At 39.6% G+C, this 16374-nt stretch overlaps 1 protein-coding gene across 1 annotated transcript in view; it reads left to right on the forward strand.

The window, feature by feature from the left end:
- Positions 1-6348: 6348 nt before the first annotated feature.
- The window catches only part of ONECUT1 (one cut homeobox 1), a 54542-nt gene continuing 44516 nt past the window's right edge, over positions 6349-16374 (forward strand). The window contains exon 1 of the mRNA XM_029575653.1: positions 6349-7591. Within this exon, the coding sequence (XP_029431513.1) occupies positions 6502-7591 (1090 nt within the window). The 5' untranslated portion in view covers positions 6349-6501. The remainder of the gene's footprint in view (positions 7592-16374) is intronic.

Raw genomic sequence — 16374 nt, forward strand, 5'->3', positions numbered from 1 at the left:
CTTCTTATCGTTGCTTTCGCTCTTTCTCTTAACAATGTTGTAATTCCCTGCTGGAAAGGTAAAGTTTATTTGAGTTTCCAGGCAGCAATGCTGAAATCAGCAAGTCGGTATCAGCATTCTTTCAATGCTTTAGGCAATGGTCATTAGTTATTCCCAATGTGCCAAATTAATGGTTTAAATTTCATGTCTACATACTTGGCAATGTAACCAGTATACCTACTACTATTAGTAGTTCGCTGAAACCCTTATGAAGTGACCCAAGTTAAATAAATTGCCCTCTGAATCTTTGAAAATAATGTTACAGAAGAGACAGACTGAAAGGCAACCGGCTACTGAACTGACTGAAAATGTTTAACTGAGGTTTGGAAAAGACATGTGTGTTTTGGCAAGAAAGTTAAATTGATTCTAGGCATAGAAACTGAAAGCAAAAAAAAAAAAGCAGTGTATTGATGAAAACCAGTCAAAGAGACAGTATTTAGATGGAATAAACACTATTTACATGTAGGTCGATTTCTGTTGAGTGAATAATCTGCCAGTGAGGAAAGCTTTTTATAATGTAGTTTAGACAGTTCTGTATCAATATGAAACAGTAATTTCGGTTCCAAGTGTACTAAAATGAATTTATTTACCATATTAATAATATCCTGTACCAGACTCATTTTAAAGGAAATTGTAAAGACCTACGAGCAGAATATAAAGCAAGTATTTAATTGTCAAATTCATGCTTATAAACTTTTTATTCCCCCCAAAATAATAGAATATTATTTTTACTTAGATAGATACTTGGCATATCACGGTTAAAGTTTATTTATCTTTTGCCTACAGCAGAATTAAATTTGCATTTGGTGGTCGGGATTGTTATCCTAATGCTCATCTTTTAGTTCTAGTAGACAGCTGTTCCAGTTCTAAAAAGTATTTGAGGAGCAATTATGTCAAATTAAACTTTAAAAAGTTTGGCGTAAGTATGTTCACATTCTCCCTAGGACTAAAATGTTTTATAATAATGTGATCTGATGATAGTGAAGGGTTGAAGATGGGGCTGCAAAGTTCATATAAGTGAAATTAGCTCAGAGGTAAATTAGCTACTGTAATATTTATTTTCCTTTTACTCTGCCTCTCTTGAAACCATGTCCCTCGGTTTTATTGCAGGGTATTTATCAGCTAAAAAGTTTATAAGCTGATTTGGTTTTTGTTTTCCTTTTTCCATCATTAACATCATTAATATAGGCTATCAATAACCCTGTCGTTTGGAGCATAGCTTCACAGTATTGATCCATACAGCTATTCATCTCTGCCATGCAAGACATGGAATAATTTTCGCATTACAGTAGCTTGGATTTGCTTTTAATTCATATTTAAAGCTGCAACTGGCTTTGTGGAGCTCTCTGCGAAAGACTTGAGGCGCCTAATTAATAATAAGTTAGAAACGAAGGAAGGCATCAGTGGATAAATAATTAATACAGACATCTATGTCTCTTTGAATATTGCTACTTTAAAAATTTAGAGTTACCAGGGCAATACTGTAAGTCTGCAAATTATATTGTGGAGGATGATTTAAGAAAGCTATTTTTTCCTGAAATACAATGTTAAATTATTTAAAGTGTTTTGTATGCTTTCATAAGTTCCTTCACTATAAAACATTGTGGTCTGGTGTCTGGAAGGTACCAATAGACTGACAAAACCAGAAAAGAAGTGCAGGAATATTTAAATTTGGAAGTAGCTGTATAGGCAGAAAAAAAAATCCAGATCAATCCCTTTCTACAATGTTTTTGGGAATTTCAAAATAAATGAGTCTTCTCTTTCGATTCCCTGGAATGTAAATTTAAATTTCTGTTACTATGACTGGCTATGTTTTGCATTCTGTTGCCTGTTCCCGAAAGACGATTTTAAATGTGAACCGGAGACAACAAACTTCCTGAGTAATTAAAGCAAAACTGAAGCAAACAACTTCATTTATGAAAACGATCTCAAACATCTTGATTCCAGCGTTTTCCGTAATCAAATAAATGCCTGACAACTTGAACTGGATGAAGTGACAGAAGTGTCTAATGAACCCTTGAAACGCTTTGTATAGGGACTAAGAGTGTGATCCTGAGTGTTAATAATGACTAAAACTGTTTTGAGTCCTATGCTTCCTCTTAATCTGTAAATAATGCCCGTTTCAAAGAGATACAGTTGCGATCTATAGCGAATGACTTTGAAGACGGGTCCTACATATTAATAAACATCTCGGGTCACTTATTCGGAATACTTTATACATGCCAATTAACTCTTCAAAGGAAAAAAAAAAAAAACCTTTGCCACACATCTTTTCTTTCGCGTGCTGATTTTATCGTACCACTTTCGTACTAAGCGCATAGGATGATGTTTCTTTGCTTACGGAATGGAATCACAAAATACAAGGCAAACTGGGGTTTCTAACCTGCCTGACGGCCGCTTGAGTGAATCCCAACAAAAAGCGTAATTTCCCCTTTTGCAAAAGAGAGAGACAAGCTTGTGAATGAAAAATATCGACCACTATGAGAGCATGAACAGATGTACCTTTTACTGAAAACCTACCCAGTTATACTTTTGGTCTCACCCCATCCTGTCCAAAGATGTCTTTTTCAAAGAGGTTCATTAATCGGACTTCTTACTGCACTATGTTAAATATCTAGGGGATTAATTGGAGTTTCCAATATTTAAAGCTATGGTTTGTGGAATGCTTAGACCGGGCAAGGTGCATGTAGATGTGTCATATTGCCACCCAATATTTTTATTCCTAAAAATAACAGTTAAATATAAGAATCGTCAAGAAGTTTTTATTTTTCACAGGAAGTTCCCATAGGCCTCATGAAATACAGATCTGAAATCTCTACAAGCATCATGGCGAAAACAGAAAGCGAACATTTTAGAATGTTCATATTATATATTTAGAAATCTTTTAAATGGCAAAAATCTGAACGTTTTAATTTTCATCAGTAATGTTATTCCCAATACATTTTTATAATTCGAGCAGAACCGGTATATCCTCCACAGTGGGAGCAGAGGAAGGGGCGATCTATTTAAACCCATTGATTTTCGGGGGTGGGGAGGAGATGGGGGGGCGGTTAGAGACTTTCGTGTGCATTTTCACTTCTGTTACAGGCTTTTAAACTTTTTTTTTTTTTATCTACGTTTCCCATGACAGATGTATCTGTTTTGTCACCAGGCAAGTTTCCAAGAAGCTCAACAGGGGAAAGTCTGGAAAAGTTAATCTGCTCAACTGGCAGCTGTTGGCTTTTGGAGTCTTCACGCGTCACCTTTGACATGCTCCCCTTTGGAAAGGGAAGCCCTCCATCCACTGACCACTGCAAGCTGTCACCAGCACAAGGGCAGCAGAGGGGCCTGTTCCTCATCTTATCACAGCATAAAATAAAACCTTTCACAAGCCAAAAACAAAACCAAAAAAGCAAAAATGCTAGCAAGTAGCAGTAATTTACAACCCTACAAAAACACAGGCCTCTGGGGGATGGATTAAAAGCTTGACAATGTAAACGATTGATTTTATTTTTTAAATCACCATTCTAGTGAATTTAAATACAAATCCAAGGGCCTCGAATTTCTTTATCCGGTGTGTATGGTACAAATATTTCACATGCAATATTGTTGTGTATGATAGACATTTTATTAGGATTGTTGGTACTGAAATGAAGACGTAAAAATTCCATGCTGTTTATTTAAAATGTTTTTTAGAATTATAGCTTTTGGCATACCAACTGTATTGTTTGTAGACGTCAAATGGGAGTTTTATATAAGGCTGTGAAGCCTTATATATAATGTATTCATAGTTCATCGGGAACATTTTAAAAAGCCTTATTTCTTGGGCCTCTTTTGCAGACATATACAGACCAAATAAAAACTTAAGGGACATAACGATTATCTTGTTAAATGTATGGTGCTGAACTACACAAACTGAATTGCAGTTGAACACCAACAACATGATTATTAGTCTAAACATTTTTCTTCTCCCTTGCATTTGACTCTGTTGTGAGTGTATTCCTGTTTCAGATCTGTTCCAATAATTCTAGCTACTTCAAAATCACTTTTGTAGGTAAATGCATCTAATTGTGGGACCTGGATCCTACTCTAAAAGGTGAATGAAAAGTATTTGTCTGTTTGAGTCTTAAATACTCCTAAAAGCATTTTTAATCAATAATTAGGCCGCAAATTAATTAATTGCGCAAGCTACAAATCCATTAGTTGTCAAGCCGTGTTCGCTATCAGTGTTTAAAAAATGCGGCAAATTTATCTAAGCATCAACATGATTTTAATAGCCTAAAAAAACAAAAAGTGCCGATTGATTGCATTTAGCATATATTTTGTGTATATAATTGTTTGACTTTACTTCACTTACATGTACCATAGTAAATAGTTTTCTAAAACTATATTAGGTCTGCCTACAGTATAAACAGATCTTTGAAAGAAATCTTTTATATTCTATAGCATGTGGGAGAGGGGAGGGATGACACTAGATCACATCAATCATACAAAAAAAAATCTACTTCATTTTCTGTCCTACTGTGGTGTTGTGAACAATTCTGTTTGATTTTGTTATGGAGCCCAGTCTATTTCTTTTTAATCAGTCGTGCTATTTTAGTCCTGGTTCGTTCACACATAACGTTGTGTGCGCACGAGTCTGGCCCTCCTGCAGTTTGCCTTGAGCAGAAAGAAACCCTACTTTGGGTGGCTTGCTTTGCTGCTGTTAATGGACGAACAATAGGCACATCTGTCCTTTCTTCAGACGGAAAAAAAAAAACCAAACCATCTCCTCTACCCACTTTTTTCCTACTCAACAGCTTGAGATGTGTAGAACGTATTTAATTTAAAGGAGCTAATAATTTCTATGTTCATTAAGCCAGGTCTTCTCGGAGTTAGAGAGAGCCTATTCTGGGGTGAGTGGAGAAGGCTTTATGTGGTTTCTTCCTTACCTCCTAGCAGCAGGTTGCCAGGATCTTCTGAACATCCTATTTGTCCCTACTTCACTTCTAACCTTACATTTGCACGCTCATCTAATTTCAAAATTAACCCCCTACTCCAGCTCTAAAAACTGAACAGGTCCGCCTACATACAACCAAATGTTGTTTCCCTCCCTGGAACCGATAACAAGAAAAACAAAACAAAACTGTAGACACCACGATTCAGGCTTATTTGCATTTTTGAGAATTGTTAAAAATGCCGATATCGGATGAGCAGTACTTCTTGCATTTACTAATCTTAAAAAAAAGAAAGAAAGAGGGCGAGAGCATAAAACCTGCCGCGTTAAGGAGCGAGCTGCATTAAAGGGCAGCGAGGCTGGGCTGCTGTCCACCGAGCTTTGCTAATCTGGATCACATCTGCTTGGCTTTTGTTGGCTGGTTAAATAGGGCGCTGCGATTTTGTACCTAGAAGTGTCGAAGCGAGGAAACCCGGAAGTTAATATTAAAATTCAATTTAAGGAGGCTCACACACTCAAAATGCTAAGTCATCAAAGGGGAGGGACTAGGAGGCTTAATTACAACAGTAAGATTTCTCAGCTCTCAGATCCCTAGAAGGAGGTGCGCTGGGAGGAGAGCGGACGCCTCCTGAGCAGGGTACGCTGGCAGCTCACACCTTCTGCTTTTTGCCCTTGTTAGTGACACAGCATACATTATGTGATTCTACATTTAGATATCTGATTCATAACTGCACCGAGCTAGTGTAATGCGCAGGTCAGCATGTCAGGACATTTCTGCAGAATTCAATATGTTTGCTAATAAATTCTATTGTGCCTTGGTCGGGAGCTCTGTTTGCCTTTTACAGCTGAAGCAGCCGAAAGGATGCCACTCGGAGCATTGTGGGCAAATAATGCTTCTAGGAAGGCGTGCGTTAAAAGACTTTAAAAAGAAAACCTAAGGCTCGGTGACATGGAGGTTAAATAGAAAGAGGGTTCTACACATTCCTTTGTTTGCTTTGGAGGGCTGCTGAGACGTATTTAACATGGCGTAGGCTGGCGTGGGAAAGCTAGGCGAGGTGCGGGGTTTTTATGGTTGTGTTTTTTGTTGTTTGGGTTTTTTTTTAAGTTTGATCCTGGAAGAAACCGCTCCTTTCCTGCTTCCTCGGCGCGGGCACTGAGCTCGGGCTGGAATAGTAAATAAATTTGCCCCCTTCCTTAATATGGAGAGTGACGTCACAAAGCGGTGTGGGGCTTGCATGGCCCCGAGTGCGCACGCGTCCTCTCCTTTCGGCAGCTGCAGCAACAGAGCCGTGGCCAAAAGACAGTGAAACAGTAAAGAGACATGGCTAGAGATGGCGAGGGACACGATCAGGCTCCAATCACGGCTGCGGACGCTGTTTTAAAAGAGCGGGGGGCCTTAAAATTAGATTAGGGGGAGGGGAAAAAAGAAACTGAAAAAAAATTCATAAACATTTACAACAAGAAATCCTGCATCCGTCAAACCTGAAGACTTCCTTGGACCTTTCTCTAAGAGATCAGATAGATGTTTTGTCTACAGACTCGCACAAATGATAATGAATGCTCAGCTGACGATGGAGAATATAGGCGATCTGCACGGGGTGAGCCATGAGCCGGTGCCAACAACGGTTGATTTGATGAACAGCAGCCCTCATCACAGGAGCTCGGTGGCCCACCGCAGCAATCACTTGCCTGCTCATCCTCGCTCTATGGGCATGGCTTCCATCCTGGACAGTGGTGACTACCACCATCATCACCGACCCCCCGATCATACTTTATCGGCACCCCTGCACCCCACCATGACTATGGCTTGTGAGACACCCCCTGGGATGAGCATGAGCAGCACCTATACCACATTAACCCCTTTGCAGCCTCTACCTCCCATCTCGACGGTCTCGGATAAGTTTCCTCATCACCACCATCACCACCATCATCATCACCATCCCCACCAGCGGATACCGGGCAACGTGAGTGGCAGCTTCACCCTGATGAGGGACGAAAGGGGTCTGGCTTCTATGAACAATCTCTACACTCCTTACCATAAGGATGTGACCGGCATGGGGCAGAGCCTTTCCCCTTTATCTGGATCGGGGCTAGGAGGCATTCACAACTCCCAGCAAGGGCTGCCCCACTACGCTCACCCCAGCGCCACCATGCCCACCGAGAAAATGCTTACCCCTAACGGATTTGAAGCCCATCACCCGGCCATGTTGTCCAGGCATGGTGACCAACATCTAACCCCGCCATCTGCTGGCATGGTGCCTATCAATGGGATTTCACATCACCCCCATGCCCATCTGAATGCCCAGACTCATGGACAGATTCTGGGTTCCACCAGGGAGCAAAACCCTTCTTCTATGACTGGATCGCAGGTTAACAATGGAAGTAATTCAGGGCAAATGGAGGAAATCAATACCAAAGAAGTAGCTCAGAGGATCACCACCGAGCTGAAACGGTACAGCATTCCCCAGGCAATCTTCGCCCAGAGGGTGTTGTGCCGATCTCAAGGGACCCTCTCAGATCTGCTGAGGAACCCCAAACCTTGGAGCAAGCTCAAATCCGGCCGGGAGACCTTCCGGAGAATGTGGAAGTGGCTTCAAGAGCCGGAATTCCAGAGAATGTCTGCTCTCAGACTAGCAGGTGAGCCCTAAGAATGCATCTCGCTAGTTTCCTGTCTCTCTCTCTCGCTCTCGCTCTCTCTCTCTTTAGCTTTCTTTCAAAGTATCGACGTCTAACATCGTCAGTGCTTTCGGTGCAGTTGCCTTCTCGAAGTATTATCGCAGACTTACATTTCCCGTGTTAATTGTAACAATGTCTTTGATTTCTCGCCCTTTGCCTTCCTGTCCCTATTTGCACGCATTAATGTTAGCCTAAGAACAATCCTTCGGTGTGTACACGTCTTGGAAATGGATTACACGTGAGCTTAGAGGCGGCAAGATATATTGCAAAAGTTCCCCACCCAGCCACCCTTTTCTTGGATTCAAATATTAATGAATTATTTGTATGTGCGACACAATGAACAAAAGGCACATGTCTATATTTGTATACCTCGAGTATTCAAGTGTAAACCAACATTTTAGATTTTGCACACAGAATAATACAAAACCGTTCCTTCTCCCTCTCTCTCTCTTTCTCAAGATTGTACTTGCATGTTGGTCCCTAATAAATCCTGCCTGGAGAAAAAAAAGAGGCGTACGTAATTTGTCCAAGCTTTTGTGTCTGAATTGCTTTGCTATAAACTCAACATTCTGTTTCAGCCCCCACCCCCCAACACCCCCCCCCCCCTCCCAAGAATAGATAGATAATCCTTATATGCACACATTACTATCTTCATGACAGAAACCTTGCGGAAGCACTGTATTTGAAGACTGCAAGCAGTTTTACCAATCTTTCAAGGAGCTCTTTCTTAAATACACACACACACACACACACACACACACACACACATTTTCTGTACATTGCGCTGGTGTACTAAGTCCCTCTACAGGATTGTTGTCAGTGGCTGTTCATGTTCCTCTTGGTGCGGAGGTTTTTATGTTATTATCATGCATTGTTTTTGGAGATGGATATCAGGGTATTGCTATGTATGTGGATTTGTACTAATTGATACTAACCTAACCAGCAATTAGTGTAATCTGGACCATTTATCTTACATGTAGAAATTAAAGCTATGCATAGAAAGGTGGTAAGGCCTTGTTTAATTACTGTTGGAACTGCTGACTGCTTAAGTGACATATTCTTAGTGCTTATTCAGGAAAAGGAAAACATGTTTTGTTTATTTCATTTTTCTGTTCATTTCTAATTGACTATGGAACGTTCTTCTTTCGCCTACATTTCTATAATTTGGAGTTGCAACGATATGTAAAAGACAGAGCATGCCACTGATAATTATAATTATTTTTAAATTGTGTGCAGCAATAAAAGGCTTGTAGTCAAAGTGATTTATTTCAGTATATTAGAGTACATGTAATAGATTCGGGTGTATGTATTTGTGTGCGCGCGCGTGTGTCGGCATTGTATGTTTTATTTGTGTGTGTGTCTATGTCTACACACACAGGCACGCACACGCACACACACACAGTGAATGTGTATATAGTATATATAGTATATATGTGTGCGTGTGTATATAAAGGTATATATACGCACACACACCTAGACAAATGCACACATATAAACCAATGTACTCACATCTAGGCACACATATTGTGAATGTCAGACAGTTTCGCAGAATATTTAATGTAACGGGAATACAATATCTCAACAGTGTTCAGTGTTTCAGGAAATTGATTCATGATTGTTGTACAAGAAAAAAGATTTCAAGGCGTTAAGATTTTGGTGTGTTTGATTTCTGTTTAATTTTTCTTTCCCCCAGAATTGCTATTCGTATTGAGTCTAGCTTTATTATGATGGTGATGCCTGGAGTGAAGGTTTGTTAATTAACTGATAGGTCTCCATTAATTTGTCCCTAGAGAACGCGAGACAGTCAATGCGAGTTGGTGTCAGGGTCACCGATCCACTTCAAAGGCAAAACTAAGGAAAGAGCCACGTTTTTGGCCTATATGTGTATGACGGAATAAATAAATGAATGAATCTATCTATGCCTCTTCTTCAAAGAATCGAAAGTTGCCAGATTTTTTTTTTTTTTTAATTTCTAGATTATGGCCTAATTTAGTAAGGTTTTTCTCCTATTCTGAGCCTATGGGAAAGATGCTCAGTAAATGAGGCCCTTAGGTTGCAAGCACGCACCTTTTTTTTTTTTTTTTTTAATATAAGCCTATTTTAAGGTAATAGGATTTCATTTCTTAGCTAGCAGAGCGGTGTGGCCTCTCCGATTCTCTTTTTCACAAATGTATATTAAATGGATTTTACAAATAAACTGTCACTGGGGGACAGATTTCCACGGGACTTATTTACCTCCTAGACATTAAATCCGTTAGAAGGTGTGGGGTTCCGCATGCATTTCGAATCTCCAGTTAAGGATTGATTCGGCCAGCTTTCTTAGGTGTGTGTGGAGTGTATTTTTACGACAATTCGGTCGACCTGAATCTCCATTTATTTACATGGATCAATACGGGAAGCAACCGCTTGAATTAGAATACATTGGACCCTTTTCTTGGCGTTATCTGAAAGCAAACGCTGCCAAGCCAAAGTGACTGAACTGATGAAGAAATACCTCTTCATCAGACATAGGTAGGCAGCCAGAGAGATGTTGCACAGGTAGAGATGGATATGATGGCGATATATTTGTAGATGCTGATCATACTTATGTGATGCGGTGAACAAAATATATGTTTGCACTTTACTGTCCTTTCAACAAATTGCCGCATCCTTCAATTTCAAGAGCAAACACCTAAAATACCTGTTTCATTTGTCAGTATATGCAATTCGACATATGAACATTAGTTTAAACAAATGTGCTCTTTTGAAACCTTAAATATTGTATATTTATTTTCAAAATGTTAAGGGACCTAATGCATTTCAAGTGGATTCTTTCAACAATTTCATTTTTTTTTGCTTACCTTTCTTGTGACAGATCTTGGACCTGACGGTAGAATTCAAGTAAATGACACTTAACGATATCTTAAGATAAAAAGAATACGTTTCAGATCAAACGAATTGTTGATTTTTTTTCTTCCTAAATACTCTTTTGATGTGCTTGCTTTCTCGCAAACCTATTTCGGAAAGCTCGGGAGAGCGACCTGCTTTCTGAATGACTAATTCTGCTGATTTCAGACAAGTATTCGTCACATTTCCCCCGGCTTAAGGTGGCACTCTGCGCCCTGCTCTTTGTATCCACAGACGGCAGTGGTGGGGCTCAGCTCCGCGGGCTGCCCTGGCAGTGACCTTTGCCTCCAGGCGATGCCACGCTTTGGCTTTCAGCTTGGGCACCCGACGCAAATGCCGCTGGCAGTTGCAGGAGCTTATTCACTAAATCCATCCCATCCATTTTATTGTCTTTTCTGCCCGTGCCCTGGGCGTTAGTGAGCCTTCACTCTGTGGTACAGTCAAGCCACCTTTCCAAGAACTTAAAGGGAGAAAGAGAGCTGTTTGGACCTCCAGTCCCAGCAAACCTCCAGCTTGAGAGACCTTCAGCCGCAACAGTCTGAATTGGTGCTCGGTACGTCCATGCAACTATCTGATGCAGTCTCGGAAAAAGAAGAAAAGAGACTGGCAAGAGAGGAGGATCCCATTCCAATGCTTTCTTTGCCGTGTCCCGGAGCCCCGTAGTCCCATAGCCTTGGCAGCCGTTGGTGAGATTACAAAGCCCCCTTCCCTCTAAAAATCCGAGCAATGCGTGCATGGGGATGGAGCCCGGTGCCTTCTCTCCCTTTTACTAAATGCAAATCACTGGTATTATTGGGCAGGCTGGTAGCACGTGTTCACTTACATAGAGAAGATTTAAAAATCAATACTTCAAAGATATCAATTTGCAACACTAACTTGTATCCAATAGATCAATTTGGAAAACAAATACAACCAACACGATGTTAATTTTACAATGACCATTTTTTTATTTAGAAAACATTAACTGTGCTGATTAATCCCTTATAGAGGATACTATAAAATAATCTCTAAATTTTAGATAGTGATCTTTAAAAATTTTCCTATAGATTCAACATGATAAAAATGCATTCGTGAAAAAGGCCTTTCTATGAGGAAGAAAATTATAAAACACGTTACTGGGCTTTCTTTCTCTCTCTCTCTCTCTCTCTCTCTCTCTCTCCCCCCCCCCCCCCCCCCCCCCCCCCAGTATTCAGTTTCAGCTGCTGAGCATTCTTTCAGAATTTGGATATACCATAACCGGTTCTATTTAGTCAAGAAAGGAGGTGTTCTTCCAACGTTACAGCTTCCTATAACCTCCCAAGGTCCCAAACTGTAGCAGAAGGCTTGAAAGCCTCCTGGCTTCATTTTGCTGTTCAGTGAAATAAAATGATATCCTCTGCAAAGTTAAAAGTGCAGCATTTCCATTGTATATAAGGGAAAACTAAATTCTCTGTGTACTGTGTAGTATTAAAAACTGTACCTTCTGTGTTGTGCAGTATTTCAAACGTCACCATGGCAAATAATGATACCCCATATCAATCAAAATATTATTATTTGGGACATTTTTTAAAACGTGCACATGCCATTCCCCCAAATTTTTGGAAGCAGCCATATTTGTAAGTGAAACACAAATTGTCTCATAGTAGATCGAATTGGCCATTTTATCTCTGATGCCATGATGACATCACACACTGTATGAACCAATCAGTTCACATTCCATGTAAAGCTATTTGTAACACTATTCTGAACCTGGCTGCTTCCAAGGGTTTGCAGTAATATCCAAATTAATGACTTATAAATACAAGTTTAATTACTAGAGAGTGATCATTACTGCTTCTGTGTATTTTTCTAAATTTGGTTTATACCGAAGGTACACTTTTCCTTAAGTTAAAATTATTTAAAAAAATTAATATAGGATTTGAAAATTATTCATTTTTCCCATGAAATACAATAGGTGAGCTTTCTTTACAAAGCATAGAATAAATATAAAAGTCAATTAGTACAGTTAAAAAGGAATACCACCGGCCCTGGATTATAAACAACAAGATACACAGAGAATAGTCAGAAATATTTGTAATTTAGCACCAAGTCAGTTATATACTACTGCTTTGGAAAACAGTACTACTTTAAACTAATATTAAAAAAAAAAAGAAGAAGAAAAACAAATATTTTGCCCATCTGTAAGTTATTTTAATTGATAATATATGCTTAACATATAAAACTTTAACAGCTTTTGGTAAGTATAATCATTTATTTGTTTATTTATTTAGTTAGTTAGTTAGTTGCCAGGGCCAGATTTAGTTATAGGCAACCTCACTGGTGCCTAGGGTGATAAATTCTGAAGGCACCCAAAAACCAGGACTCTCCTTGTTAATCTCTAATTTCTGGGGGAAGAACCCACTGTTCCCAGTCCTCTGCCTATGGACCTCATTATCTTAAATCCATATTTAAACTATAGATGTCTTGGACCCCTGAAAGATGGCAGCATACTCCTGGAGGAGCTCTGCCTAGAAAAAAATTCTACATAAACAAAATGTTCTGCAAATTTGTGTGCACTTTTATCAAAATAACTCAAAGGAATTGCTATATTTGAGTGAGTCTTAATTCAAAAAGCAATCCAGAAAACATTATTAAAAAATGAAAAAAAAAACAATGTGCAGAATTCCTTTAGGAGTACTATGTAAGAGTGTATGATACAGCCTGGCCTCTCCACCCAAGCTTGATACCCAACACACACACTTCTATTTCTCTTTCCTTCCCAACTTGCTTTCTCTCTCCCATGCACAAGGCTCAGCCACCCCAGGTCTCCCCACCGCACAACATCGACCTCCTCAGCGCTCTCTCTCCCCACCTAGGCCAGACCCCAACTCCCTCTCTTTCTCCATCCCCCGCCCCACAGTTCTCTCTTTCCCCAGCCCTTTCATCCCTACCCTAAATGTTGATTCCCCAGTTCTCTCTGGCCCAGCTCGTCCCCTCAAACTAAATCCTATTGCCCTTTCCCCTGTCACTACTCATGCCCACTCTCCCTCCCCTAGACTCAACCCCCAGGCTCGACCCTCCCCTAGTTCTCTCTCCCCACCCTCAAATCCCCACCCCTCAGTTCTCTAATTCCATCTCCTACCCTCTCTCTCTCTCTCGCTTTCCAGATCGACCCCATCCCAGATTTCTTCTCCTACAGGCTTGATCCCACCATTGGCTCACCGTTCTCCCTTCCTCCCCCCAATCCCCCATTTCCCAGGTTTCACCCAACACTCCTTACAAGCTTAAACCCATCATTCTTCTTAGCCTGCACAGCCCAGAATACTGCCATCTTTTGGAGCCCCACAGGCTGACAGGTGCAGCAGCTTCTTCCTGTTTCGGGTCAGCACTGGTTGTTCCTATGCTACCTTCTTCAGGGCCCACATGGTTGCATTTGGCGCACACATTTAAAATTCTTCACCAGAGGGGAATTCTGCACAGATTCAGTGCTGCACAGTTGCATAGAATTTGCCTAGGAGTAATGGCTGCATGTCTTTTTCTAGTCTAATATTCACACTCACTCACATAGCAAAATAAGGTCACCTTAACATTTAATACTTGAAGCAAAAGTGTTTATTTTCATCACTTTTTAACATATCTGAAAAGTGCTTATGCGGTGGTTTAATTTATCGGTCTGTCAGAAGTCAAGAGGACATACCTCAAAGTGAAACGATCAAGTTCAAACTTTGTGTGAAGGTTGACCATTATCCTGGAATTTGCCCAGTTGAAATTCACCAGAACCTGATCAATGAACAGTTATAAGATGCTTAAAAAAAAAAAAAAGCCATGCACGTATATGGTTTTGATTAATTTATGTTCAATCATATTTATTAGTATTTAAATATAAAATCAACTGTTACAAATTGCAATGAGCAGGTGATAAATATAAGACACGGTATCAATATTTACGCCACTAACAATTAGAAAAAGAAAATTAAAAACAGTTATACAATTAATCCTAACTACAATAACTACAATATTATTCCCTCCCTTCTTTTTTAAAGTTCTATCTTAAAAAATAGTCAAAATACCAAATACACAGAGATTTAGCAAAATGCTAATGCTTGATGACATTTTCTGTGAAAAGATTGCTCAGCTTCACTAACAAAGCATTGCTTCGGAAACACGACTTTGGGAAAAGAAACAAACTGTCATGAAGGCCATTAGTAGCCAGGAGAATACATCTGATATTTTAAGCCTGCATATAATGCAATTTTTTGTTAAGTATTCCTATACTGAGAATCAAGAAAGAGTATGGGTGCTATAGATAAATACAAGTTTTATAATATGATCAAGCATATTAAGGGCTGATGTCAGAAGCCTGACTCTAAGTGATCTACAAAATATGCTGCCTGCATTAATAGTAGATGTGGAGAGCGTGCACCTATGTCTGCTGTTTTTCAAACCACTGAACATTTGCAAACTTTTTTTTTTATAGATTATTCTAGTGAGCCGAAACTATGTACTCTATCAGAAATATAAAGCAGGGATAAAATATTGGCCAGTGAGATTAGGCTTTATTTGGTAGCTATTCTGTAAACTGTATTTAGAGAATAGGAAAGAGATACACCATGTTAATGGCCAATTTATGTCTATTTTATTTATGAAACTTGGATGAGAATAAATATGGATAAATAACAATCAATAGGTGTGCATTAAAGGGGACGTAGTATCAAAAAGTTCTCTTTCCACAGTTTAAGTACCTATTGGAGTATTGGTGGACTTAGGTTCTTTTCTTTTTTTTTTGTATTTTTGTTAGTATCTGGCCAGCAAAAATACTTTTGTACCCATTTCCTATTTTCCCTGCGAAACCCCATCTTAGATTCTTGGTGTTTTTTTGTCTCAAGGGCTGTCTGCAGGGAGAGTGCACTACAGGGCCCTGCCGGGGCCTCGGTCAGTGAAGGAAGTACCCATGAGGCAGGTTGCAGGTGCTGTTTGAAGGGAAAGAGTCAGCAGCAAAAAGGCTAAGGCGGGCTATGAGGGTTATGTTTGTTTTATACAGAGGCAATGGTGGAAAAACCCAAGGTGAAGAACTGGTGCTGCAGGGGTTACCGGAAGGATAGTAGTTGGCGGCATTTGCTATCCCAATGAGCACAGCAAAAAAAAAAAAAAAATCACTACCTAATATCACTGAAAGAGGTGCATCTTGGGATACAGCAGCAGGCAAGATGGCTGTCAACATGGTTATCCCAAAGTTTAAAAACAAAGGGGCTGATTTACTTTGGTTCAAAACTTGCACCAGATTTACTAAAAGCAAAAAAAAATAAAAAATCCCATTGCTTTCAATGGAAAAAACACTGGCGCAAAACTATCACTGTTTTTGCTCTAGAGTAGAACTGGCATAGACCTACATCAGCCTAAAGTACCTTTTAGGGGGAAAAAAAGCAACAGAAAAAAACACTGCCATTTTCACTTTCTACAGTAAGGCACATAGCCTTTGCAGACGGTGCTTCCCCTTTAAAGGTTTTCACTGCCATGCCCTGATGTACTCTGAGGCACAAGGTTAATGGTCGAGCCTTCAGTACCTGGGACACGTCAAAATTATCAAATGTACAATTTAGAATGCCTCGCTACACTGATAAAATATCCTGTAACAAAATATCCTTTATTGTTTAAAATAAAATAATCTATCATCTTTTCATTATCTTTTTATGTTCAACTGTCTCTGTTGAAATTTTCAGTAAAACTATAACACATTGTGATGTCATCAAGAATAGTTAAAACTGCTTAATCATTGGTTGGTGTCATCTGGCTGTTCATGATCTGAAGGTGCTTCATGTACAGTCTCATAAGCTACTTGACCAATCAGGATGCTCAAACATTTTGTACCTCATATATTCCATTTGTTATGTGTGCATCAT

This window comes from Rhinatrema bivittatum, chromosome 13 (genome assembly GCF_901001135.1).
Source record: "Rhinatrema bivittatum chromosome 13, aRhiBiv1.1, whole genome shotgun sequence".
Classification (NCBI taxonomy): domain Eukaryota; kingdom Metazoa; phylum Chordata; class Amphibia; order Gymnophiona; family Rhinatrematidae; genus Rhinatrema; species Rhinatrema bivittatum.